We start from the raw sequence: 27680 nt of genomic DNA on the forward strand, positions 1-27680 counted from the left end.
TTAGGGCCCAACCTGAGAGCAATAGACCTCCTTTTCCTTGTATTGTTACTTGTCTTTCCTTTCAGCACTTCATTTCTTTGCTTTGACATGCATTTGAAAAACACAGTCTGCTGATTTAGTTTCTTTAGTGTGATTGAGTAGGATTAGTTTATGGTTAAAGTGCTTTCAGTAGCTTAGATTAGAGTAGGAGGGTTAGCATTCATTAGAGCTCCAAGAAAAGGTTGACAGTGCACTCACTGCCATCTCTGTTTAGAGATTGGGGGTGTAGACCGTACCAACCACCAAAAAAACGCAGTCTTATACGTTCATGCAAGCTGCAACACAGTCATTTCAATCATAGAACCATCCATGCATTCTGATCTTCAGCAATACTTTTTCGTTCCAACAGCATGCACGATTTCTCTCCACAATTTACATTGCTGCTCGTTGGTTTAATAACACAGTTAGGATAGGTTGATGAATTCTCGGTTTTGTGCAGATTTGTTTCCTTTACACTGCGTAGTATCACTCTGTTATCTTCTTCTTCTTCTCAACCGCACCTAGAGCCACCTACCCAACCTCTGTTCAGCTCGTTTGCTTTCCAACCGTTCTACTGTTCACATAGCTCCATCTTTTTGACTTTTCATTGCTTCCACCCTTCTATCCACCAACCAACTTTACCCACTCTTTCTCCATCTGATCTGTCTGTTCCTGAGCCATCACTAGCTCCTTTTTCATCCTACCTATCCACCCATACCACTCCTTCACTCCTCCATCACCAAAAACTCCAACCGCAGAACATCCTGTAGAAGTTAGCAGACTTCCTGTAGAAATCCTGAGTTTCCTGTAGGATCCCCTGCAGACATCCTGTAGAAGCCTGCAACCTTGGTTGCCAAGCACCTGAACATTGTGGACTTCCGTGGAATGGTGTTGGAGATCGCCTGGAACCTCTCCTAGCCTTCATGACCTTTTTTCGGCCTTCCTTCCCTCCGAACTACCCCTGCACAGTCAAAACCTAATAAGAAACAAAGTCATAATAACTCCAACCACAAAAATGTGTTCTCTTCAATGAAAGTAGTTTAAATTCATGCATCTCACCTCACTAGAAGTAATGGCATCATTTCTAGAAGTTTTCACTCCCACCATTGCATCATAGAGATTAAACTAGTCAGATTAGGGTTTACTAGGGTTTCCATGTTTGGTTGGCTTTCAGTTCATTCTTGCAAAGTAGGTTAATTTCCTTTAAGATAGCTTTCGTTCATCATTTAGAAAGCTTCTTCTGAGAGCATATAGAAGTTGGCTTGAGCCCTAGCATACTTGTGCCAGCTGACCAAGTGACAGCTGCGACAAGAGCTAGTACTTGTGCATACAGCACCGTCGCTTCCAAGTTTGTTACAAACTACCGGGTTGATAAAATTAGAGATAGGAAGCTCTAGGAGTTGTAGCATTATTGCTACAATACTGGAGCCCACAAGAGGGGCAGAGTAGGTAGAAAGGTATAGGTGTGAGAGGTAGTAATGCTAAGGAGGTAGATGAAATCCCCAGCTGGGACATATGGTTGATAGAGATGAAAAGTACAAGTTTAAAAAATACCTCGGGAAGGATTCCACAAGGGTCCAAGTCCCATCAAGTGCAAAAATGGTCAACACGTAGCACCCACAACACATATACCCTTTCATCTCTAGTTACATTCTATAAAGAAGGACCCAAAGTGCATCTATGAAATAAAGTGCAAGTATCATCCCGTGCAACAACAATAACAAAAACAACATCCCAAGAACATTCACCATCGACTACAACATCTGAAACCAAAATTTTTGCAAGGTTTGGAAATGGTGAAAGTGTCTATCCACTTCTGCTAGAGTGTTGATTAATCAGTGGTATCTAGACATGATCTATGGTCTTGTTGTGATGTAGGGAAGACAATCTTAAGGATTTCAATCCATAGAGGCATATGGTATCTGGAAAAATGTTTTCAATTGGTTACAAATGATACAATAAAGGATTTAGATATCTATGAGGAAAATTATGACAACATGAAAAAATTTAGATGTAAGGATGTTAAACATGTTCGGCGAGGATGAGGGGGGAAACCTCTAGGACACTGGCCAGATCATAAGCCATGATATGGTCTCATGTGGGATAGGAAGTGTGGATAACCCTAGTTGGGACAATATTCCAGATGTACCAAAATACCAAAGTGCAAGAGAGGGCCAAAAATGAGAAACACCGAGACCTGAAGTGTTCCAATATTCAAAAACCCCGCATTCATGGACAAAAATTATCCATTAACACTAAATTTATCATATAAATAATTGAATATTTCCCCTTACAACTAATATGGAATGCATACAAACCCAGTCCCCTAGTTATAAACAAGGCTACTTGGAATCCCAGAAACCACACACTGCATCGTGTCTTGACCTGCTACTCATTATACTTTGGGAATATTGTTGCAATGTTAGTGTCAACTTCAGGTCTTCCAAAGTTTTTCCCTTCAATACAGGGATCTCTTTCTCATAGAACACATAGCCCCTAATAACAACCAGCTTATGAATGACGTGGAAGTACGTTGCTCCATTGGATGTGAAATAACATAGATTAAAGTGTTTGTTAGTTTATATCATTTAATAAAAGATATAATTTAATATATTAAAGAGTTTGTTAATTTATATCATGTCAGATGTCAAGACATTGCAATTGATGTCTCAAACTTTGTGAATTCATAGTCTAACAATTAGGATGTACCTTTTGTGATGTGAAATTGCAAGGCAATTTTTATGCCATAAGGTGTTTCTCTCTTAAATGAACTCCCTTATGTTTCATAGTGTACTATCTTGCATTGTTGATTTGATGTTTTAGACAATTAAAAATATTTTCATCGTTGGATCATCATAGGCAATTATATTAAGTTTGTTATTGTTATGGCTGTCTACAACAACTCAAGGCACCAAGCATAATAGAAGCTTTGAATGCCACCATATTTCTTAGGATAACGTCTGTGTTACTGTCTAAATTTACTCTCGGGAGGTAAAGTATGGTAATTTTCTCATCATATTTTATTGTGCTGATATCGCCATCAGTAGGAGAGAATTTCACTCCCACCAAATGTAAATCAGCCACAGAAGGAATATTCAATTCATGTGGAGAGGGTTTTATGATCTTAACAGATGATTCTTCCTCAGTTCCCACTGCATCTTTTTCAGGAATTTTAAACATACTCAGTATAAGAAGAAAGGGAAACTTCATAAAAAATTGCGAATGCTTCCAGTTCAACGCTCGCTGAAGTAACAATGTGAGAAATTGAGTGATGCCAATGTTCATAGAAGAGAGAGTTTGATAGGGCATACTGAAGGCTTCTTTAATGGTTAAACTATCAGCTAGATCAAGTGAATCATATTTTTCCTCAATTAGAGTTGGAGTAATGGCTGACATGTCCGCTGGATAAGGAGCATCCTTTCCTTCATCAAATTGAATTGGAACTTTATTGTCAGAACAAGGGACAATACAATAGTACAACACCTCCAACATGTGCCACCTTTCGTTGATACAAATATTTCCGGTCTCTGGAAACTTGAAACTGAAAGGTAATAGTTCTTGAACCATTAGACACAACAGGATGGAGAGCCTCTCCTCTCCCTTGGCTTCAGAACCCAACTCCAACTCCAAAATTGTTTTCATTAGGAAAAGTGGCATCTGATTTTGGAGCACCCTCAAATCTCTGAGAACGTCGTTGTAGAAGGAATTGGTGCCAGTCAGATCTAAGACACGTCCTAGAAATTTGATGTCGGAGTAGAAGCTTTGGTCAAAATTTCTAACATAAAAATGCAAACACTCAAGAAGGAAAATGGTATCCGGAGGCATGATCCACGCCAAGGTTTCTTCCTTATATTCGATGAAGTTGTGATAATAGCTCCCGACTTCCCAATCATATTCTTTAAATTCCTCCACAGTGACCAACTAAAACTTTGCTAGACCCTTCATTTTTTTCTGAAATCTGCAAGCAAAGTTTCCAACTTGTAGCGGTCCATATCATGGATCTCAGATCTCCAATAGTGACAAGGGCCAATGCAAACCATTTTAGGAATGTAGGCTTGAGGTTTGTCTCCCAATAACTCTTTTGGCACATTAAACATTGAGACATAGAACTGTTTCACATTCTCCTCCTCTTCTTGTTGTAGTGTGTCGAGAGATTCGTTAATTTGAATAACCCAACTATTCTCATTGATATACATTTGAGAAACATCAGTGTTGGATTCCATTTTTTTGGTTCAAAGAAAATGGGCCACAAACAAAATAGTGGAGAAAATTTTGGAAATGTATCGGCTAGAATTGAGAGACTTTGCAACCTTATATCGAATTCAATGGGTTAAGGTCATGAGTCCTAAGCCATTTCCTACATTGCAATCCGTTGTTTCATTATAGAAAATAAGCCTACCCTTCGTTACAAACAATCTCCACCCATATAAGTAAGCTCCAACTCCCTAGAGGAGGTGAATCCCAGAGAAGGGGTAAACGATACATGCGTTAAGCAAGTGAATAGATGCACATAGGAGGAGAGGAGATTTGTTCCTGTAAGGGTGACAGGAGTATTTTTCTCTCGAAAAGGCATTGATGCAATATGGCATTTTATATTTGTCACCATTCCTTGTTCCATCTTGCATTTTTTATTGGTTATATTGTTTGAATTTTCGATAACTCCATATAACTCAAATTTTTTTCATTAAACTTAGTTATAATTTTTGTTAAATTATTTTTATGTTTTTTGTTTTTTAGTTAAGTTTTTATGATTTTTTAATAACAATTAATTTACCTATATAAATTAAATAGTTAGTAAACACTAATAAATTATAAACATAAATCTATGATAAACATAAATTTTTTTATTTATGATAAACATCAAAACACTTATTTATGATACATTTCAAATTATTAAATTACAAAAAATCATAAAAATTAACTAACTTATAAATTATTATTATTTATTATTATTATTATTATATAAATTAAATATTTATACATTTAAAAAAATCACTTGACAATATTCTTAACCATGGAGATTCACCCTCACTTTATAGGGTTTGTTACAATACCATGGATAAATATCATGGCTTATCAATACTATATGTCCAATAAACCATGAGTCATTTCATATGACACTCGTTCATATGACATTTTTTTAATTAATCGGTTTAATTAAAAATGCAAAAAAGGGCATAACTACTTTGGATATAAATCTTAACATTTGATTTTTGTATACAACTAAGAATATTTTAAAATATTTTGTGGAGGTTAAATTCACCTAATAATTATTGATAATTAAATTAAAATTATGGAAGCCCAATTCCAAAATAGACACATGCCTTTATGTTGTTTTGTATTGATTAACGTCAATGTTAAAAATTAGCAAATACTTCAAATTAATAATTACGTCGTGAGGTGTTTCGCTCGAGAAGAACTCCCCTATATGCTTAGTGTGTTTCCCTCTGAGAAGAACTCACCTATGTGCCATTGTGTACTCTCTTGTGCCATTGATTTGATGTGTTAGATGATTAAAAAAAATTCGTCGTTGTATCATCACAAGCAGGTGCATTAAATGTTGCGTTGGAAGTTCGTTAGAGTAATGACCCATGTCACTCTGAATCCCAAGAGAGAGTAAAAATGTCGGAAGGGATGCTTCCCTTGGCTTGCTTAGGCATTATGGAGTCTCCCCATCATAACCCCCTTCGTATCTATGGCTTGCCAGGGGAGGGATCTCTTCCTGTTCTTTTGGTTCTGATTTTTCCTAACCCCTTGTTTTCTAATGGAAACAATGTAGGCATTGTTGCTACACTCGTCTCCTGATCCATTGCCCATTATTTTGTGTTGTATAGATTCAAGGCGTGGGTAGCTCCATATTTTGTGGTGAATTATAATGGGAACGAGGTTGTTCATGTTGGACACAGATTGTCATTGATGTCAACATGGCAATATTCAAGGAGTAGACAGAGCTAAGAGGAGCACACATAGTTATCGGAACCAAGAGGAGGAGATAGAGCCAAGAGGAGCACACAGAGTTATCGGAGCCAAGAGGAGCACATAGAGTTATTGGAGCCAAGTAGAACAAACAGTGCAAAGAGAAGACAGAGCCAATGGAGGCATGCAAATAAGTCATCAGAGAGCTTATATGCATGCAGGTAACAACTATCCCAACAACAATGCCAAAGGAGTACTCTATCGGAGGAGTAGAGCTATCGCATATCGCATATGCCAAGAGTAAGGTTCATAAGCAGAGCAATATATATATATATATATATATATATATAAACAAAGTAAAAATAATCAAACAATATATATATGCATGCATTTAAACACTATCAGCGGGCAAACTATACATCCCCGACAATACACTATCGGAGGCCAAAACTCACGTATATATGCCGTTACACTATCGGAGGCAGAAACCGGACTTGAAATTTATTACACGGGAGCGGAGAGTCATATCGGGTCCGACACCTAATATCACATCGCAAAAATGGAGTTGTCTGCGTTAACGTCAAGCCTTGACCCTGTGCGACTTGCGATCGTCGATAGCGATATTCCATCGGACCTCCCCCAAGGGCAACCCCTGATTGCGATTACACATGGACACGAAGGGGTTATCAACTGTTGCTTAATATCATATCACATCCGCCCATCACAATGCTACATAGAGGGTTGTCTGACTAGAAGCACCAATTGCGATAAAGCATGTGGACCGATTAAACATTAAAACATGGTTTAATACCATATCACATCTGATCCATCGGAGCAGTGGAGGATTGGCTGCTGGACATCGGCGGAGTCATGGGTCCAATATATAAAGGACCCTCAGGAGTCATGAATCGCCGATTGCGATGGAGTTATGGACCCGATACAGGAATAGAAGTGGGTAAACTAAATTTGAAATCCGCCATTAGTGTTTCTTGCCTGTTTTTCATATATTTTCCTATGTAACCATGTTTTTGCTTGTAGGGTGGTTTTAAGCTGAAAGGCTTATGATGGCTGTGTCCAATGGTTTTAGAAGGCTGAACGTCAGGTAAATGGGGTGATTCATGGCGAAATCGATTGCGATTGGACGTGGCTATCCGTTAAATGAAGCTGAACTCTGTGCATGCCCACAATCATTGTCAAAAGGAGCGTTGTTACAGTTTTAATCGGGAATATGTGTTCTCCATGGATTATTTGGCACTCTCTTATGAATTAACATGTCCTGTGAGAACGATGAGACAAAGGAAGCTACAGCGACAGACAAGCTAGTGGTTAGGAAGTTGAAGCATGTGAGGAGGAAGCCAAAGAGCCAACGAGAAAGCGGAAACGAATGGACAAAGGCATGGGAATGTATAAAACAGTAGAAACAGAGAATTGTTGATGCTGTTGTTGTGGTGAAGAACCAGAGTGTGAGGTAGTAGAAGTAGCAGAGGCAGAAGAGGCAGCAGAAGCAGCGGAGGCTATAGAAGCAACAAAGGTAGGAGAGTAGGAGTGAGAGAACCTCAGCTGAATAGAGTGTAGCAGCATACCAGTTTATACCAAGATTGGGTTGGAGCCTAAGAGGTTGGAGCCTCATAGCTGAATAGGACTAAAGTCATTAGGAGTAGGTTCTCCTAAGTGTAGAACCACCGCAAAACAGAGTTGGTGCTCTGGAGGTTGGAGCCTCACTGAAGTCCAAGTTGGAGCTTGGCAACTATTCACAATCAGATATATACTTATAATGTATTTATTTCGTTGCACTGTCTTGAGTTTTAATAAAAGCATTAATTCCAACTGTTGATTTCTATGTTCTATGTATACATATACATATCTATATGTGATTTTGGCAATCACTAGAACTATTAAAAAGTAAGAAATACTGATTCACCCCCCTCTCAGTATTTCCAACAATTGGTATCAAAGCAGGCTTCTTCATACTAGCCTAACAGCTTGAAGAAGGATCCGCAGCCATAATGAGAAATCACGAAGCATCAGGAAGACCTCCTTTGTTCAATGGCACTAACTTTGGTTTCTAGAAGAAAAGAATGTCCTACTACTTAATGTCCCTTGGACCTAAAGTCTGGCATTTTGTTCAAAATGAATACGGAACGACTTCCACTCTTCCAACAGACCCAGATGAGAGGAAAGCCTACATCGCAAATGCAAAGGCCATGAACTCCATCACTAGTGGAATCAGTGATTCCGAGTTTACAAAAGTCATTCACTGTACCTCTGCCAAAGAAATGTGGGAGAAGCTAGTTGGCTTGTACGATGGAGACTCAAAAGTCAAAAGGGGAAAGCTTCAAAATCACAGAAGACAATTTGAAAGTTTGAGGATGGAAGATGAAGAAGATATTGCAGCATACCTCCTCCGAGTAGCTAAAGTGGTGAATTCCCTAAAAGGATTGGATGAAAAAATTGAAGAAAGTACCATTGTTCAAAAGGTATTAAGGTCTCTTCCAGATAGATTTGACTCCAAAATAAGCGCTATAGAAGAAGCAAAGGATCTAGATACCCTCAAAATAGATGAACTCCATGGAATTCTCACTGCCTATGAAATGAGGAAAGGTGGCCCAAGCTCCAAAGATGCAGCACTCAAGGCATCAAAGTCTAAGAAGGGGAAAGGAAGGAATGACTGTAGTGATGAGTCAGATGTGGAATCCGAATTGGCTCAATTTGTACGAAAGCTGAAGAGAGGATCTAAGCTTAAAGGCAAGTATCCTCTTATCTGTTTTAAATGCGGTAAAATAGGTCATTATGTAACAAGATGTCCTCATAAACATGACAGTGATGAAGGAAATTTTAAAAGAATGGCACACAAAAAGAAAGGGTTCAATAAGAAAACTTCTTCTCCATGCAAGATGAGTCTGATGAGGATGATTTTATGGTCATCACAAAGAAATCAGATGAGGAAAGTGATCATGATGAAAGCCAAGGAACATTATTCATGGCACTCACAGATGATGATGACTCAGGGCTGGAAGGAAATGTAGATGAACTGTTAATAAGTAGCATTGAAGAAAATGAGAAACTACGGAACAAAATCATTTCTCTCAAAGTGGAAAATGAGGAAATAAGAAGGAGAGAAGATCTCTTGGAAGCATAGCTTAAAGAAAAAGAAAAGACTTGTGAAGAACGTGAGCCGAAATAGTGTCTCTGAGAAAGGAGTTGGAGCAAATTAAAAAGGGTTGTAAAAGCTCTCAAATACTTGAGACTATTCTGAAAAATCAAAAACCTCAACATGACAAGTCTAGAATAGGTTTCAAAGGAGAATCCTTAGGCACTAAGAATGGTGCGAAAAGCTACGCCGATGCACTTTATTGCAATCCAAAAGATGAAAAAGTATGTCATCAAAAGTGCATCCCAGATCCCAAGAATGAAGAGAGAATTACTCCAAAGAAGAATGTGGAGTCGAATCATGGACACTACAAAAAATACAAACCTGTACTACACCAAGGGCCCATCGCAAATTCAAAGAACAAGGGAGGAGTAATTCCCAGGAAGGAAATCGACTCAAACCGTGGTTGCTTCAACAAGTACAAAACCATCTTTCTTGGACATTGCTTTCACTGTAAAAACTTCGGTCATCAAGCCAGACATTGTATGGATTGCAGAAGTGAAAAGACAAAGCTAAAGGACCGAATAATCAACTCATATGCCCCCAAAAGGCAGTGACAAATCAAAACCTTCAATTCATTTGATCCCTTGACCAAATTTGATCTAATTTTCTCTTTCTGCTACAATAATGGACACTATGAACAAGACTGCCCACTCAAAGGAAGAAAGATGAGTAGCAAGAACTCCAGCATGGACAAATGTGGCCTGGCTCTATATGCTCAAAATAATGGAAACCAGTGGTTTGTAGATAGTGGGTGCTCCAGACACATGACAAGAGAGAGAAGGAAGTTTGTCTCACTGAGAAAAAAGAAAGGGAATGTGTCCTTTGGAAGTGGATCTGGCAGAATTGTAGGAAAAGGAACAGTTACTCTGATCAATGGAATAGGAAAAGGTCAAGATGCTCTGCTGGTTGACGGACTCAAACACAACCTCATGAGTGTCAGCCAAATCTGTGATCAAGGACATAAGGTTGGTTTCAGCACCAAAGACTGTGAAATAAGGAACTTTGTCTTAGGGAAACTTGTGGCAAAAGGGGTGAGAACACCAAACAACATTTATATTTTGAACAAGATTCAAGAAAATAAATGCTACTTGAGTCAGACAGATGAGAGTTGACTGTGGCACAAGCGACTTGGACATACAAGCTTCGAAAATCTGATCAATATTAGCCAGATCAAAGATGTACGAGACATCCCAAGGCTGTTCAAACCAAATCAAGCAGTATGTGGTCCATGTCAAAATGGAAACCAGACCAGAATCAGCCACAAGACAAAGGAGCTCTCTACATCGAAGCCCTTAGAGATCATCCATGCTGATGTGTGTGAGCCAACTAGAAATTAAGCACTCCAAGGAGAAAGGTACTTTGTGTTATTTGCTGATGATTATACTAGAATGATGTGGATATATTTCATAAAGTATAAATCTGAAACTTTTGAGTGTTTTAAGAATCTAAAAGCCCTTGTAGAAAATGAAAAAGATTCAAAAATTAAGTGCCTCAGAACAGATAGAGGAGGAGAATTCACATAAAACGAGTTTAGTGAGTTCTGTAATATTCATGGAATTAAAAGGGAATTCTCAGCTGCCAGAACACCTCAGCAAAATGGGGTAGTTGAAAGAAGAAATCGAACAGTCCAAGAAATCGCAAGAACAATGTTATTAGCAGCAGACTTACAGCCTAGATTCTGTAGAGAAGCAGTAGGGACAGCTGTCTATACATTAAATCAAACTCAATTAAGACCAAATTGTGGAAAAACGCCTTATGAGCTATGGAAAGGAAGACCTGCTTTGGTGACAACACAAGTGCTAGCAGTCTCAGCAAAAGGGGTGAGAACACCAAACAACATTTACATTTTGAACAAGATTCAAGAAAATAAATGCTACTTGAGTCAGACAGATGAGAGTTGACTGTGGCACAAGCGACTTGGACATACAAGCTTCGAAAATCTGATCAATATTAGCCAGATCAAAGATGTACGAGACATCCCAAGGCTGTTCAAACCAAATCAAGCAGTATGTGGTCCATGTCAAAATGGAAACCAGACCAGAATCAGCCACAAGACAAAGGAGCTCTCTACATCGAAGCCCTTAGAGATCATCCATGCTGATGTGTGTGGGCCAACTAGAAATCAAGCACTCCAAGGAGAAAGGTACTTTGTGTTATTTGTTGATGATTATACTAGAATGATGTGGATATATTTCATAAAGTATAAATCTGAAACTTTTGAGTGTTTTAAGAATCTAAAAGCCCTTGTAGAAAATGAAAAAGATTCAAAAATTAAGTGCCTCAGAACAGATAGAGGAGGAGAATTCACATAAAACGAGTTTAGTGAGTTCTGTAATATTCATGGAATTAAAAGGGAATTCTCAGCTGCCAGAACACCTCAGCAAAATGGGGTAGTTGAAAGAAGAAATCGAACAGTCCAAGAAATGGCAAGAACAATGTTATTAGCAGCAGACTTACAGCCTAGATTCTGTAGAGAAGTAGTAGGGACAACTGTCTATACATTAAATCAAACTCAATTAAGACCAAATTGTGGAAAAACGCCTTATGAGCTATGGAAAGGAAGACCTGCTTTGGTGACAACACAAGTGCTAGCAGTCTCAGCAAAAATCCAGTGATGCACTCAAGAACCAAACACATACCAATCAAGTATCGTTTCCTCCGTGAGCAAGTAGCTGAAAAAAACATCGTCCTGGGATATATTAGTACTAAGGAGTAGATAGCTAATATTTTCACAAAACCTCTTCCTTGAGAAGCATTCGAACATCCGCGTCAAAAGATGGGGGTTATTTCTTTATCATCACTCAAGTTCATTCATAAAGATGTAGCAGGACAGGGGGAGTAGTTTGACAGGGGGAGTCCATATGCCTTCCTTTGCTATTGATGTCAAAGGGGGAGAGAGAAGAAGAATATTGCCATCAATAATAAAGGGGGAGATTGTTGGACACAGATTGTCATTGATGTCAATATGGAAATATGCAAGGAGTAGACAAAGCCAAGAGGATCACACAGAGATATCGGAGTCAAGAGGAGGAGACAGAGCCAAGAGGAGCACACAGAGTTATCAGAGCCAAGAGGAGGAGATAGAGCCAAGAGGAGCACACAAAGTTATCAGAGGCAAGAGGACCAAATAGCGCAAAGAGAAGACATAGCCAATGGAGGCATGCAAATAAGTCAACGGAGAGATTATATGCATGCAGGTAACAGCTATTGAAGCAACAATGCTAAAGGAGTTCTCTATCGGACGAGTAGAGCTATTGCATATCGCATATGCCAAGAGTAAGGTTCATAAGAGCAATATATCTAGATATCTATATATATATATATATATATATATATATATATATATATATATATATATATATATATATATGTATGTATATAAACAAAGTAAAGACAATGGAACAATATCTATATGCATGCATTTAAACACTATCGGGAGCAACCTTAACACTATCGGCGAGGAAACTGTACATCCCTGACAATACACTATTGGAGGCCAAATCTCACGTATATATTCCGTTACACTATCGGAGGCAGAAACCAGACTTGAAATTTATTACACGGGAGCGGTGAGTCATATCGGGTCCGACACCTAATATCGCATCGCAAAAATGGAGTGGTCTGCGTTAACGTCAAGCCCTGACCCTGTGCGACTTGCGATCGCCGATAGCGATATCGCATCGGACCTCCGCCAAGGGCAACCCCTGATTGCGATTACACACGGACCCGAAGGGGTTATCAACTGCTGCTTAATATCATATCGCATCCGCCCATCGCAATGCTACACAGAGGGTTGTCCGACTAGAAGCGTCGATTGCAATAAAGTATGTGGACCCGATTAAACATTAAAACATGGTTTAATACCATATCACATCCGATCCATCGGAGCAGTGGAGAATTGGCCGTCGGCCATCAGCAGAGTCATGGGTCTGATATATAAAGGACCCTCGGGAGTCACGAATCGCTGATTGCGATGGAGTTATGGACCCGATACAGGAGTAGAAGTGGGTAAACTAAATTTGAAATCCACCATTAGTGTTTCTCGCCTGTTTTTCATATATTTTCCTGTGTAACCATGTTTTTGATTGCGGGGTGGTTTTAAGCCGAAAGGGTTACGATGGTTGTGTCCGATGGTTTCAGAAGGCTAAACATCAGGTAAATGGGGTGATTCATGGCGAAATCGATTGAGATTAGACGTGGCTATCCATTAAATGAAGCTGAACTCTGTGCATGCCCACAATCATTGTTGAAAGGAGCGTTGTTACATTTTTAATCGAGAAGATGTGTTCTCCGTGGATTATTTGGCACTCCGTTATGAATTAACGTGTCCTATGAGCATGATGAGACAGAGGAAGCTACAATGACAAACAAGCTAGTGGTGAGGAAGCTGAAGCAGGCGAGGAGGAAGCCAAAGAGACAACGAAAAAGCGGAAATGAATGGACATAGGCATGGGAATATATAAAACAGTAGAAACAGAGAACTATTGGTGATGTTGTTGTGGTGAAGAACCAGAGTGTGAGGTAGCAGAAGCAGCAGAGCCAGAGGAGGCAGCAAAAGCAGCGGAGGCTATAGAAGCAGCAGAGGCAGGAGAGTAGGAGTGAGAGAACCTCAGCTGAATAGAGTGTAGTAGCATACCCGTTTATACCAAGATTGGGTTGGAGCCCAAGAGGTTGGAGCCTCAAAATTGAACAAGACTAAAGTCATTAGGGGTAGGTGCTCCTAAGTGAAGAACCACTGCAAAACAGAGTTGGTGGTCTAGAGGTTGGAGCCTCACTGAAGTCCAAGTTGGAGCTTGGCAACTATTCACATTCAGATATATACTTATATTGTATTTATTTCATTGCACTGTCTTGAGTTTTAATAAAAGCATTAATTCCAGCTGTTGATTTCTGTGTTCTGTGTATACATATACATATCTATATATGCTATTGGAAATCACTAGAACAATTAAAAAGTAAGAAATACTGATTAACCCCCCTCTCAGTATTTCCAACAGTTCGACCTCATGGTTATCATCTCAATGTGATGAACGAGGTTATCAACCTCAATGTGATGAACGAGGTTATCAACCTCAATGTGATGAAGATCATCAAGAAGGTGGTTGGTTCCAAATATTTGGGAGGGCTGGGAATGTCAACACTTCTTATTATTAGGTTTCTTGATGTGCTGAAGCATAGGCTAGAATATCTACAATCAACCTTTGATTCTACAATACATATGCAATCAATATCAATATGTTGTGGAGAAAATTTTGGAGTTTGGGAAGCCCTATGAATTTGGGCTTGAAGCTAGGTTGAAACTAGAGTTGTTGCTAGCCATGGGTTCCATGATTAAATCAAACCTTAAAGATTTGCTTGTCTGTAATGGATACAAATATGAAGAATATATTTCGTTGGTTCTTACTACCATGCCCTTGAATTTTAATTGCATTATTGTGTTGGAGGAGGAAGAAGAACTGGATTTGGTTCTTAGTGTGAAATGCAAGTTAACCGTGAGGGTTGTTATTGGGGTTTGAGCCAACTTAAGGACCAAACATGGTGGCCATTTCGGCACCAAATCTAGTGAGAAGGGAAATTTTGGGTTCGCGAGTTTGGAAATTGTTGGCATCGTTTGGAAATTGTAGAAATTGGGGATGTTTGATTGTCTCGAGCTTCTTCTTTTACATAGTATGTCTTAGATCCCATGCATTTAGTTCTTAATGATGGTGTGAGCGAAGTGATGTATATATACTGTGATTTTGTTAAGTTGGGCACCAATATGAAGATCAGTGACATTGGAGGAGGGCTTGGTATTAATTGTGAAGGTACCAAGTGTTCTTGATCTGATATGTTTGTTGCTTATAGTTTGGAAGCATATGTAGCAACTATGGTCAAGGAAGTTCCTGTGGCCTATAACCAAGAAAGGGTAAACCATCTCATCACATGCAGTGAATGTGGGAGAGCTCTAGTTTCACACCATTCTCTTCTAGTGTTTGATGTTGTGTCTGTGCATGAAAAAAAGGACTTTGTATCTATAGTTGTGGCTGGAATGGATCTGAAGCCTCTGGTGGACAATTTTCCTAAGAAATTAATGGGTGAGCACAAAAAATCATGGTTAGTTCTACCATGGGGAATTTCCACAACAACCAAATGTACATAGAGCATAAGAAAGCAAGGTTCCTATATTTGTTCAAAGAAGGGAACTTGAGGCTTGAACCATTAGCCAATGTAGACGAGATGTGGATGTCATATCTTTTCTTGTCGTAGAAGGGCCCGCCATGTGTCATATAAATATGTCAATATTCAAGTTAATTCCTAACTTCTGGGAAATTGGGAAGTTGTTTCCATTGATGCTTATCCATAGGCTGAACGAACGAACTACTTCGTGTGCCATTCTATCAGACTTCACCTGTGATAGTGATGGCAAGGTGGAAACTTTCCTAATTGATGATGATAGTGGTGGAACCTCAACCAATTTTCTTCATTTGTTGATGCATGAACCCAACATGATGTTTGGTTCTCTCAAGTGTCGCATTTAGGACTCCCTACACTTGGATGATGATTGTGACTTAGACTCTGTTATCTCTAACCTTAACACCATTCCTTCGACATTCAAATATCTACCATACCTCTCCTCCTCATCATCCACCTCTTATGTCTTCAGTAATGCTGATGAAGAATCCCATGACCACGACCACGACTGTGACCATGATACTTGGTAACCCTACTCTATGTCCGTTGATAAAAATAAACCATTCATTTTCCCTGAATTTTCAGTTGGATTAGGTATAGTTAGGTATGTCAGAGATTTCTTCATCTATAAAGGGTTTAATAGCAACAAAAACAACCGCCATGTTTTGAACTTCATATGTAAATTCATTTCTTAGTGTTAATTGTACATGCCATTCTATAGTTTTTGAATGGTGAGTTCCTTTTATTTGGTTGTAACCAAGATTTAGAAAGTTATTCGACCTTCTCTTGACTATTCCAATAAAAAGGCAATCTTGATTTTATATCCCTCATTTTCAAATGTGAATTTCTAATTGAAATGGACGTTGGATTGGCCAAAAACAAAAAAACAATAATGGCCCATTGTGGGCCATTTACGTTTTAGGACTAGTCCATGTTTGAAGACATTACATGGTTCCTGGGCATTAGATTTCTCATTAGAGGAGCGAGAGGAAGCTCACCTGTCATAAATGCAACCTGCTAAATATGAGTCATTGTAGCCAGTCAACTCCATATTGAATGTGGTTAAATTAGAACATCTCCTCCTTCTCCCTCTTTCGGTATCGTCATTGGCTTATTCATTGGTATATTTATTTTCATATTATATCAATTTACAAGTTAGATTTATTTTTTTTCCCTTCTATCTTATTTCTTAAAGAATCAACATGAATTGTCCTATCACAATTTGTGATGAATTTTCTATTTTCTTTTGTGTCTATGCTTGTTAATACGCACCAATAGAATTGTGGACCAACTCCAGACAAGTAAATCCTCTTTGGATGTATCTCTTTTTTTACTAGTGCTTTTCTAGTCTCAAGGGGATGTCCCTAGGGTTGAATGATGTTATTTTCCATTAATATTGTATGAGGGGAGAGGTTTAAGTAGAGAAACATGTATGTTGAAGTTTTCCCATCACCATGAAGATCACGTATTTAATGTTTGAAGGAGAGAGGATGCAAGTAGTCTGGGGCATGTTAGAGGTAAAAGAATAAGTTCCATTATGACCCATGATCAAAAGGGAAAAGGTCATGAACTTATTTCTTAAAGTACTTAAATACTAGTTAGAAAATTGAGAAGGATGATTTCCCTATCTACAAGTTAGAAAACATGTTATTGTACTAATCAAATGCCATTATTGTTTTCTGATAAATAAACCCAAATAAGGTCCTTCCTTAATTCAACTAGAGATGTAATATTCAATAATATTAACACCAAGGAAAGAATGGGAAGTGTTCACCAACCACATCAAAAAAATATTTTTTTTACACTGCACATCATTCCGCTTCAACCAATATCCTTATGCACAAAAAATGCTTTTTGTACAACACATCTCCACAAATGCTACAAAAACTATTGCATATCCATAGTTTCAAAATTCCTTCCCTAACTGCATTCCCTAGCATAACTCCCATTCATGAAATAAAACATAGCCAAACCCAATATTGTGGATATGAACATTCTACAACAATGAGGTGCATACAAAAATCCATGAACCCAAGACTAATACATGACTAATAAGAATTAGATTATATAAGTTTGATGACAAAAGTTGTGGCTTGAGTTTCAATAAGAGTAACATTTTGGAGAACTATATGACAACATAGAAAATTATGGTTGAATACTTACATACAATGTTTGTGGGGCATGTTAGAGGTAAAAGAACAAGTTCCAGTGTGGCTCATGATCAAAAGGGAAAATATCATGAACTCATTGCTTAAAGTACTTAAATACTTGTTAGAAACTTGAGAATGAGTATTTACCTATCTACAAATTAGAAAAATTGTGACTGTACTAATCAAATGTCATTATTCTTTGATTAGAAATCAACCCAAATAGGGTTATTCCTTGATTCCACTAGAGATGGAATATTCACTAAGATTAACACCAAGGAAACAATGGGAAGTGTTGTCCAACCACATCAAGAAAACACTTGGTTTACACCGCACATCATTCCCCTTCATCCAATACCCATGTGCATAGAAAATGCTTTATGTACAACACATATTTAGGAACCATAATTTTTTAGAATATATTTTTCCCATTTGCGTAGTAAATTCTGCTACTTGGGTATTGTTAGGGACTCTAAAGACTTACATGCTTCTACATGGAATGGGATCTCTTTTCATCAGATTTCAGATATACATTCTAGGGCATCTTCTGAGTCCGATAGAATGGCCCCTTACAGTGGATTAACTATTGGGTTTGTAGGGGATTGCATAACTCCCAGTTAAGCAATGCCTTCAAAGATTGAATCCTTTCTGCAGCCTATCGAGAAGATTGGTATGGATATGTTTCAATGGCCCAGGATATTTATCTCATTGTGTACTTTGATGTAGACACTAATAATTTTGAAGGCCATCGAGAGCCAAGATATTGATTGAGATTGATTTATTTTCCAACAAAAACGTAATATTTGATTTGTGTTAGAGGGTAATCTAATGGATTTTGGGCGTCATGGACAAAGCTATATGTAAAATAATGCCAGATGAAATTCTTCTTGCTGGTTTATAACCTTGTTGCAAGAACATAGGTCATAATTAGCTTAGATCACTAAGAACTATGAAATATTGGTACTATAACAGACCTCATAATTCAAGTAGGAAACTACCTTATTGTGTACTTTGATGCAGAAGCCAAGAGGTTTGAAGGCCATGTAGAGCCAAGAGATTGATTTGGATTGATTTGTTGTCATGATAATTGCACCAATATACAACCAGCTATTGATTGAAACAAGACCATTTTTAATACAGAAGATGTGGAGCTTGACTTGTCTTTGACATTGAAAATTTTATATTCTGTGACATCTGAAATCTGAAACTTAGTTGTCCAACAGAAATGTAATTTAGGGGTAGTGTTTGTATAATCACTTACATTTACCTTAGCTATTGACCTTCTCTTTTTAAGTGTTGATTTGTTAATAAAAAAATTTGAGGATGCTCCATTTTGTGTAATTTGTTGGATAAATTCAACAAAAAGATAGGTGTGGAGCATGTTCTTCAAGACATAACTACTAAGGTATTGATTATGTGGCACTTCACAAATTGATAATGAAGAGACAACCCATATAATTTGTTTCTTTATATGTTGCATTGATTTAATATTGGAGATGTTGAGGAGGAAATGAGGAGAATATGAGCATCACCAAATCCATTTATGATCATGCCCTCACGATGACATCACAAATAATAGAAATTTGTTGTGTTGTACCATCACCCTACCAACGTCAATCCATTCTCAATTGTCAATTAGAGTGGAGGAAAATGTTTGTTTTTATAGAATGGTATGCTAATATCTTTAACAAAAAACCTAGGGGATAGGTTGTACCTTCACTTGTTTCTAGAGAATCCTTATGGGTTTTAGGAAGGGAGGGTTTTTCTCTTAGTGAAACTTTAATAAATATTTCTTGGTTAATAGTGAAAAGCCCATCATAACCTACCTATATGAGGCCATGGATAAAGTCACAATGAATCTATCCTAACACTTTGTGAGAGACTAGGTAAGGAGGGAAATCTCATGTACATCATGGGATTTTCTTCATGATATATGGAACAATATGCTCCATCACCCACTTCATACAAGAGGGGTCATTCTCAACCATACATTGCTTTACTCTGGTAACTTTGACTACTATAGTGAGACTATGGTTGGATTCTTTACTTGTGTGCGAAGGATCATGCCAGATCCAAGGGTACATGTGGTCATACAAATTTTGAAGATGTATAAGAGAGTTGTGAGATTAGATGGCTATGATATAGTAGTTGAAGGAGAATTGAAATGTTGAATAAGAAATTTGTTGTAAATTTCATATTTGTAAAGATTCAATTATCAATTTCAAAGTTCAAACTTCACATTTTAAATTTCATTAATTTAATTTATTTCGTTGATTGGAAATATTTTATAAATTAAAACTTAATAATTGTTAAATGGAATTGGGGTCTCCATTCATGAGGCATGTGTAAAACTGTTGTAAAGTTAAATTCATTTATTACCTATTCTTAGTAAGTAATTTATGTTGCAAAGGAAACAAGTCCAAACTAGGGAACATCTAGATCACATATTAATTTAGGTATCTAAAACTAATATTAATTTAGGTATCTAAAACTTTTATAAATGAATGAAAATAATTACTCATTTTTTTTATAAAATAATAGTTAACCTAGGGGTTATGGGATATGGAGTGGTTATATCTAACATCAAATAAAACAATGTAATCGACAATTCTTGGGGTATTGCCAATTAGCAAGCAACCCCATTGAATGCTATTCATTTTTGCAATGTTTAACATTGGCCAAGAAAGCTCAAATAGAAAACTTGATGATGGTGGGAGATTGTTTGATTGTCATCTAGCACTTGTTTAGGGGCACTCTACCTAAAGAATGAAAACTTAGAATTATAATAGAAATTTCAAGATCTCAAGAATCATTCTCCAATAATAGTTTTTACCATGTCCTACTATCACTCAACTTTGATGTTGATCATCTTGCTAATGATGGTGTCAAACTAGAAGCAGGTCGGGTCCTTATCAACAATGGAAGCCCAACAACTTCGATTATACCTTAATATTGGTATTATTTGAATAAAAAAATGTGTGGGAAGTGGTTTAAGGCTACATTGTTCATCATGGTCTTCCCTCCCATTATTTCACATGCAAATAAGTGCATTAAATCCAATAGGTATACTCATATTGAATGCATGTTTATGGGGGAAGGCTTAAAAAATACCTAAATTATGTTTTGCATTGCCATTTATAAAGTAATCTACATGCCCTAGGCTCATTCAAGTGGGCCTAAAAAGATTCAAATTAATCCTTAGAAAAGGTATCGAATCACCACTAAAATCTAGTGCATTCATGGTATAAATTATGGGTTCTTGGAGAGGGATATGCGATGAATCTGATGTTAAACTAAAGATCCTGTAGGGAAATTGGAGCAAGTAGTATTTTTTATGTTTCCAACTTATTTGGCTATGAGGTTCCCTCAACCATCAAGCAATGGAACCTTCCATTGGTCCCATGATTTTTTTTTTTCAGTTGATCTTTTTCCCTCATAACAGGACCAGTGCCAAAGGTGGGATATGTGCAACCATTGGGATTTGGCCTAGGAGAGTATTAGTGAGGTAATTTTGTAATATCTTTGGCTCTTCGGAAAGTTAATTTCAATATTGTAGTTATTATGGAGCTATTTGGAATGTTTATTTGGTATAGAGATGGAAAAGGATAGCTTGTTAGTTCATATTATTCAATCACCTCCTCTATTTTCAAACTAGTGATACGGGTTGCTAGTATGGTTGTGTGATGTTAGATTTTGTAGCATAGAACAAGTGTTTTAGTCTTAATTTGTTTCAAAGAGGCTAAGGAACTTGAGATCTCCAAAACCCATAAAAGGTTTCGTGAGACATGTGAAATGCCTTAATTAAATTAACTAGCCATCATTTAATTTCTACACCATAATTTGTAGACTACGAGGGCAAGTAGTGTGAGTTCTAATCATGTCGAGTTTTCAGGAAGAGAGAACGAGTAGGGAAGAGGGAGGTCGAGTTTGTCTATGGAGGGAGAAAGGAGGTTGAGTCAAATATGTCACATATGATATCAAAGAAGGACATAAAATAAAATGACATTGATGGTAATTTTCCATATTAGTAATAAGTAGTTAAATGATATCATTCCTTTTTAGATATTGCAATGGTATCACTACTTTAAGATATTGCACTTTCAAATCTGATGATATGAATAATTTTAACAATGAACTTATATAGGTTTTTATTATTTTTCCACCAGGTCATATGAATTTGTGACTTCACTAAGGATTTCTTTGAAAAGACTCAACAATATGTTTAGCATGTCCATCTGGCTTGATAATAAGATCAACAATTTAAAATATGAAAAGTTACATTTCCCATTAGTATGACCTTATCATATGTTGATTTAGTTGAGAGTTACATCCTTCAACCATAAAATGGGATTTAAATCCACTATCATCATTGGATGGAGGTTAGCATAATGGTTGATATCACATACAAACATGGGTCATATAGTAAGATAGACAATAAAATTATGTTGAAGGAATATCACTTCTATATAAGTGATGATAGGGGCCATGAATTAGATTATGAAAATTCTAGGCCACTTTGAAAATTCTTGACAATGTTTCAACGATTGTGTAAGTTTCATAAGAAATGCAAGGTGTGACATATTTAGAACTATTTCAAGGCTATTCAAGGTAAATGTGAGTATGACATATAGGTACATGAATCAAAACTATGTTATGCACACAAGAAATGAATTTCAAAGATAATTTCTTCATTCAAGATGTAAAATATATTATTGGATGGTGTTGTTTAGTAATGGAAAAAGGACCATGAAGGTGAGAAGACCAATCAACAAGGAATCCACATTCATAGAGATATTCTTTAGATGTGATCAATGTAGATTAATCACATACATATGAATGAAAAAAAATTGAGGATACTCATTAATTTAGTATCAACATCAAATAATTCTATAGTTAAAATATGGAATCATTTTTGCTCATTTTTACTTATTTGGCTCATATAGTATTAGATAATGGATTGATTATGAATCTACATATTGGGTTGATAGAAGGGATTGTATATATTCCCCAAATGGGAAACATTAACTAGTGAATTAGCCTATTTTGAAGAGGAACACTTAATTATTTCACAAGATTATGATCATGTCTCAAATCTCATACAACTAGGTTCGATCAATATTCTATTAACTTTCATTTACCTAGAATGAATATAGCATGACTTGTCGATCAAGTAGACTTATGTGTTGGCTCTCCATTTTTTGAGTGGAATATAAGCACAATGGTTTCCCCATAAGGTAATGAATTGGGCATTGACTATTGGTTAGCACATTGATTAGAGGGAAAGCATACCCTCAATGTCTTAGTAATGGAATCCAAAAGATTTATGTTTATGATAGGGTTGATAGTTATTAAAGGAGAATATTTAACAGAAAATGAAAGAATATGGAAGAAAGGTGTTTATGTATATCAATATTATAGACCAATTGATATTGAATGCCATTATACAAACCTATTTATTCTGAAAAACATCATTCTACAAATAATTTCAAGGGAGAACTAATGAAACATACAATATTTCCTCAGTCAATGCATGAACATGGGTTACACTTTTGGACCAAATGTGGCAATGAAATTTCAATTTTTTCCTCTTTCATCAAATTGAAGCACTCAAAATTCATATGCCAATGTGAATTTTGATTCAGAGTAAAGAGAAAAATTGTGGAGAATTATGTTGTTGTCCTAATGATATTTTTTGCAAAAAAATTTAGTATCATATAATATGTGGATTTTCTATTAAATGAAATGCTTGTCCTTGAAATTTTTCACACATATTAAGGGGTATGTGTGTCTTCATGTAGCGTAACTTAGTCTAAGGTGTGTAATATATATATATATATATATATATATATATATATATATATATATATATATATATAAGATGATCTATACGGAGAGAGCTAAGCTTTTCATATTAAAAAATTATTTTTTTATGAAAAATTAGTCTAAAATGTGTACTATATATATAAGATGATCTACTCGGAGGGAGCTAAGTTTTTCATATTAAAAAAATAATTTTTTATGAAAAATTATATTTTTCTATTTTTTTCTCCAAGGAAAATATAGAAATTTCTATTAACGCAATAAAAAGTTACATTTGTAGATGCATTTAAGCATTCAAAAAGTTTTATGTCGAAAAAACATATAGTAAACCATCTTTGGGTTGATCATAGAATTTTTGAAACTACTCAAACCCAAAATATCAAAAAGAGTCAGTACTAAATCTTGGGACTCACCATTAATGAGGAAAACGACCCTTTGGTAAAACAAGCATTGTTCAAAATTATAAAAAGGTACATCATGTGACCGTCATCAAATGTTTGTGGCATATATAAACTAGCAGTATCAAAAGAATACTTTGACATAACAGAAAAGAAACAAAAAACTCTTTGATGAGAAACCCGATCCATTAAGAGATAAAAGGCTATTGATCCGACACACGGATCCTATCTCCATCAACTTTTGTTATCTTCTAGGAGCCCATATCCTGTTGCAGAACCTCCCTAGAAAGGAAGTGTGTCTGAGTGTTCCATTCCCTATAAATATAACAGATAGTTATGTAGTTAGAGTGTTGTTTCAAATGTCAAATTCCTTCAAGTTATGGAATCAAAATATAATTTTGACATCTTTGTTCTCCATTAAACCGTTTTATAACATTATGTGAATCTCCAAAAAAATTTATCGATCCCATCCTCATGCGTATAAGCCAACAAAGTAAGAGTTTCAGATATTGTAGTTCAAAAAAATTATTTGATCCCAAGCCAAGTACCACCGAATATTTTTGAAATTTTTGGTTGTTTTTATAAATGAAAAGTCCCGAGCCACATTTTTCCTATGGATCGGATGCACCATCAAAATAATCCCATGTAATATCTCCTCTAATATGTTCTTATCTTAACATTCTAGGCATCTTAACAAGGTTTGGTGGAGGCAAAAAAGCATAGATCAAGCCACTTTATACAACAATAGGAGCATGAGAAGGGACCATATCCTAAAAAATTCTTCTATTTCTGGCAAACCAGATGCCCCACGAGATTATTAGAGGGATATTTTTCATATTTTCCTCTGGGATGTCCTTCCACCATCTATGCGAGGCATCACTTATATTTTCCCCATTCCAAATTTGGGGTTTTCCCAAAACTCTCACTGTTTCTTCCGATATCTTAATACTGAAATGACACTTTCGGAAAAGGTGTTGGACTGATTCTTTGTTGCTTTTTCATAGAGTGCACCATCTTGGACCAATTTTGTTCCTCTTCTAAAGATTGTCCCATGTAGGGATTTTTTTAGGATGCACCAAAAAAGAGTCTTGATTTTGCAGGACATTTTAGTTTCCATAAAGGTTTCCAGCACCATTGTTGTGCTCCCCATGCCCTTTTAACAATTAGGTAGTTGTAGCCAAACTTTGGATAGTATTTTCCTGTAGGAGCATGTACCCATACAGTCACATCCGATTTATACCTTAATCTTACATTTGTTCTCTAGATTTCTCTTATATAATTCTTCCATTCCTCTTCCCATTGGGGTTCCATTTGCATATCCTCCGCTAATTTCCATCCCTAATGCCAAGTTGTTGATAGATATCCTCTTACGATTTGATGTAGAAAATATATACCTTGGGCATGTAATCAGTTTATAACCTCCCTTGAGAGGGCATAACCCTCATTTCATCCCACCCACGGGTTTATTCCTATTTTGAGCTTCTCCCCATTCCCAACGTGCCAGGCCAATCCATCTTCAATGATACTGAAGGAGTCCAATGTTTCCTTCCATACCACTAAAGCATGGGAAGTCTTTTGTCTGAACTTTGTAGCCACTCATCCATGGGGATTGGGTCTATGTATTTCCTTTTGATAATTCTTGTCCACATATTCTCCATTTTTGTTAGTCTCCATCTCGATTTTGCTGCTATTGAGGATGTGAAAGTTCATAAGTCTTTTACGCCCAACCCACCCCAATCCTTTGGTCTAGGAAATTTTTCCCAGGCTACCCATGGCAACATGGAATCCTCCTTTGTTCCAGCCCACAAAAATCAGCTGCACACTTCCCTGATCCATGAGAGTTACCTTTTTGAATCTAAGTTAGTGCAATCTAATATACATGAGTTGTAATAAGGACCGATTTTTTCAAAACCAATATTCCCTCTCTCGATAACCATTTATAGCTCTAGTGTTTTATACTCCTTTTGATCTTTGTCGGGAGCCACTACCAGTCTTGTTTCCTATAAGAGTTTGGTTTTAAATGGAAACCTAGGTACTTAAAGCTATCCTTCATTGGCTTAGCTTCAAATGGGAGGGCCAAGGTGACTCTGGTAATTTCAGTCCCTGGGAGACCTTCAAAACTTAGGGATGATTTTTGAGGATTTATAGACATTCTTGTTACTACTAAGGACATATCAAGTGCTTCTGTTATGTGTTGAATATCACTTATGCTTCCATCCCTGAATCTCAATATATCATAAAAAAACAACAAATGAGTGACATACAAATTTATAGAAACTTCAATACCTTTTAGGTCTCCTCTTCTCTTCCCAACCAATATCGGCAGACTGAGACCTTCTTCCATAAGTAAGAGAAAGAGTGGAGATAGTGGACACCCCTGTCTCAATTCTCTTTGGCTATTAAAGAAAGGGGAGGTTACCCATTGATCAGGATAACAAAGTTGACATTTGAAATGCATCCCATCACCCAATTAATCAAATCAATATTGAATCTCAGGTGGGTCATTAGCATACGAATATAGAGCCAACTGATTCTGTCATATGCTTTAGATAGGTCAATTTTTATAATCACTCCATTTTTCCTACTCCTCTTGATACGATGTAGTGTCTCCTGAGCCACCCTAATTGCTTTATGAATCTGCCTTCTTTCTAGGAACCCAACTTGTTCCTTAGATCTATTTCTTGGTAGGATAGGTTTCATACATACTACAATAATTTTGGCTATAATTTGATATATTAAGTTGCACAAAGATATAGGCCTAAATTCCTCAAAAGATGAGGGGTCCTCCATTTTAGGAATTAAGTCCAGAAAAGTAGAGTTGAAAGGTTCGTAAACTGCACCATTTACCCAAGATTCCTCTACCACCCTTATAAGTTCATGCCCTAACAGGTTAACTAAGTGCTAGAAAAATTCCATTGTCCACCCATCTGGGCCTGGGCTCTTGTTTTTATGCATACTTTAAAAAACCCCTTCCACCTCCCCTTCTGACAGTGGTTTCGTAAGCAAATCATTTTCCTCCTCCTCCACATATCGAGGAAAATGTTGGGCAAGCCAGATCACCTCTGCAATCGAGACCACATCAGGAGATTTGAATACATTTTTAAAGTGGTTCCTTCTCAGTGAGGCTAGGTCATAAAACGTGTTTTCTATCCCCCTTCGGGCATTTTCAACCCCAAAATTCTGTTTGTGTTTTTCCTTCCTTTAGCATAATTTTGAAAAAAAAATGATTTTTCATCCCCTGCTGCTAACCAAATAGCTCTACTTTTTAGTCTCCATTTTTCTTCTATATCACTTCGGATTTTTCTTCTTTCAATATCCAATTGTTTAATCTTCTACCTCTTTTCTTTTGTGTCATATCCATCCATTTCTGGGCTTTCTAAGAGGTCTAGTTCCTCCCCTATCATGCTTAAATCATATTCTCCCTATTATTTTTCTCTTTTTCCCATTCTATCATTTTCTTCTCCTTTCTCTTTAAATTTTCCATAAAAGAATGGGCTAGCGAATACCCATGTTCACTAGCTAATGGTCTCCAAGTCGCTTTAACTAGATTGTTGTATGAGGTAGCTTTGAGCCAAGCTTAGTTGAATTTGAAGGAATACCCCAACTTTTGATTAGGTCCTTTCATTTCCAGTAGGATAGGTAAGTTATTTGAATCCCCTCCTACACCCACCCAATGTCTAAAGTAAGGAATCTTAGAAGACATTTCTTGATTTAGTAGAAAGTGGTCTAGTATCTTAGCTATATTGGCCTCCTCCACTGTTTTATTCCTCCAAGTAGGTCTGGATTTTAGCATGTTTATATCAATGAGTTTTCCAAATATGATCTTATTAAAAAAGTAGTCATCTAAGGGGTCTTCTTAGGATGTAGGACCCAATATCTTTGACAACACCAATGAAAAGTTTCAAATCCCCTCCCACTACTAGGTTTGGGTTATTGTAAATAATTTGGAGAATAGGTTATTCCAGAATAAAACCCTATCTTGGAATGGCACATATATATTTAAAAGTAATAGGTAAGAGCATAGCTCTTGTGATAAGACCTTAACCCCCACCACCA

At 36.9% G+C, this 27680-nt stretch overlaps 1 protein-coding gene and 1 pseudogene across 1 annotated transcript; one reads left to right on the forward strand and one right to left on the reverse strand.

The window, feature by feature from the left end:
• Positions 1 to 2901: 2901 nt before the first annotated feature.
• Positions 2902 to 3843, reverse strand: LOC149246868 (putative UPF0481 protein At3g02645). Its single transcript, XM_089442719.1, has one exon. The coding sequence runs from the start codon at positions 3841 to 3843 to the stop codon at positions 2902 to 2904; it is 942 nt and encodes a 313-aa protein (XP_089298845.1).
• Positions 3844 to 14114: 10271 nt separating this feature from the next.
• Positions 14115 to 15789, forward strand: LOC149246869 (arginine decarboxylase-like; annotated as a pseudogene).
• Positions 15790 to 27680: the final 11891 nt, after the last annotated feature.

The sequence above is a fragment of the Pinus tabuliformis genome, chromosome 7, assembly GCF_031772625.1.
Source record: "Pinus tabuliformis cultivar Carrire ecotype Pingquan chromosome 7, CPIR1, whole genome shotgun sequence".
Taxonomy (NCBI): domain Eukaryota; kingdom Viridiplantae; phylum Streptophyta; class Pinopsida; order Pinales; family Pinaceae; genus Pinus; species Pinus tabuliformis.

Bases quoted from the DNA above. Each gene is read 5' to 3' on its own strand.
- LOC149246868 (XM_089442719.1), bottom strand. From the start codon at position 3,843: ATGCCTCCGGATACCATTTTCCTTCTTGAGTGTTTGCATTTTTATGTT.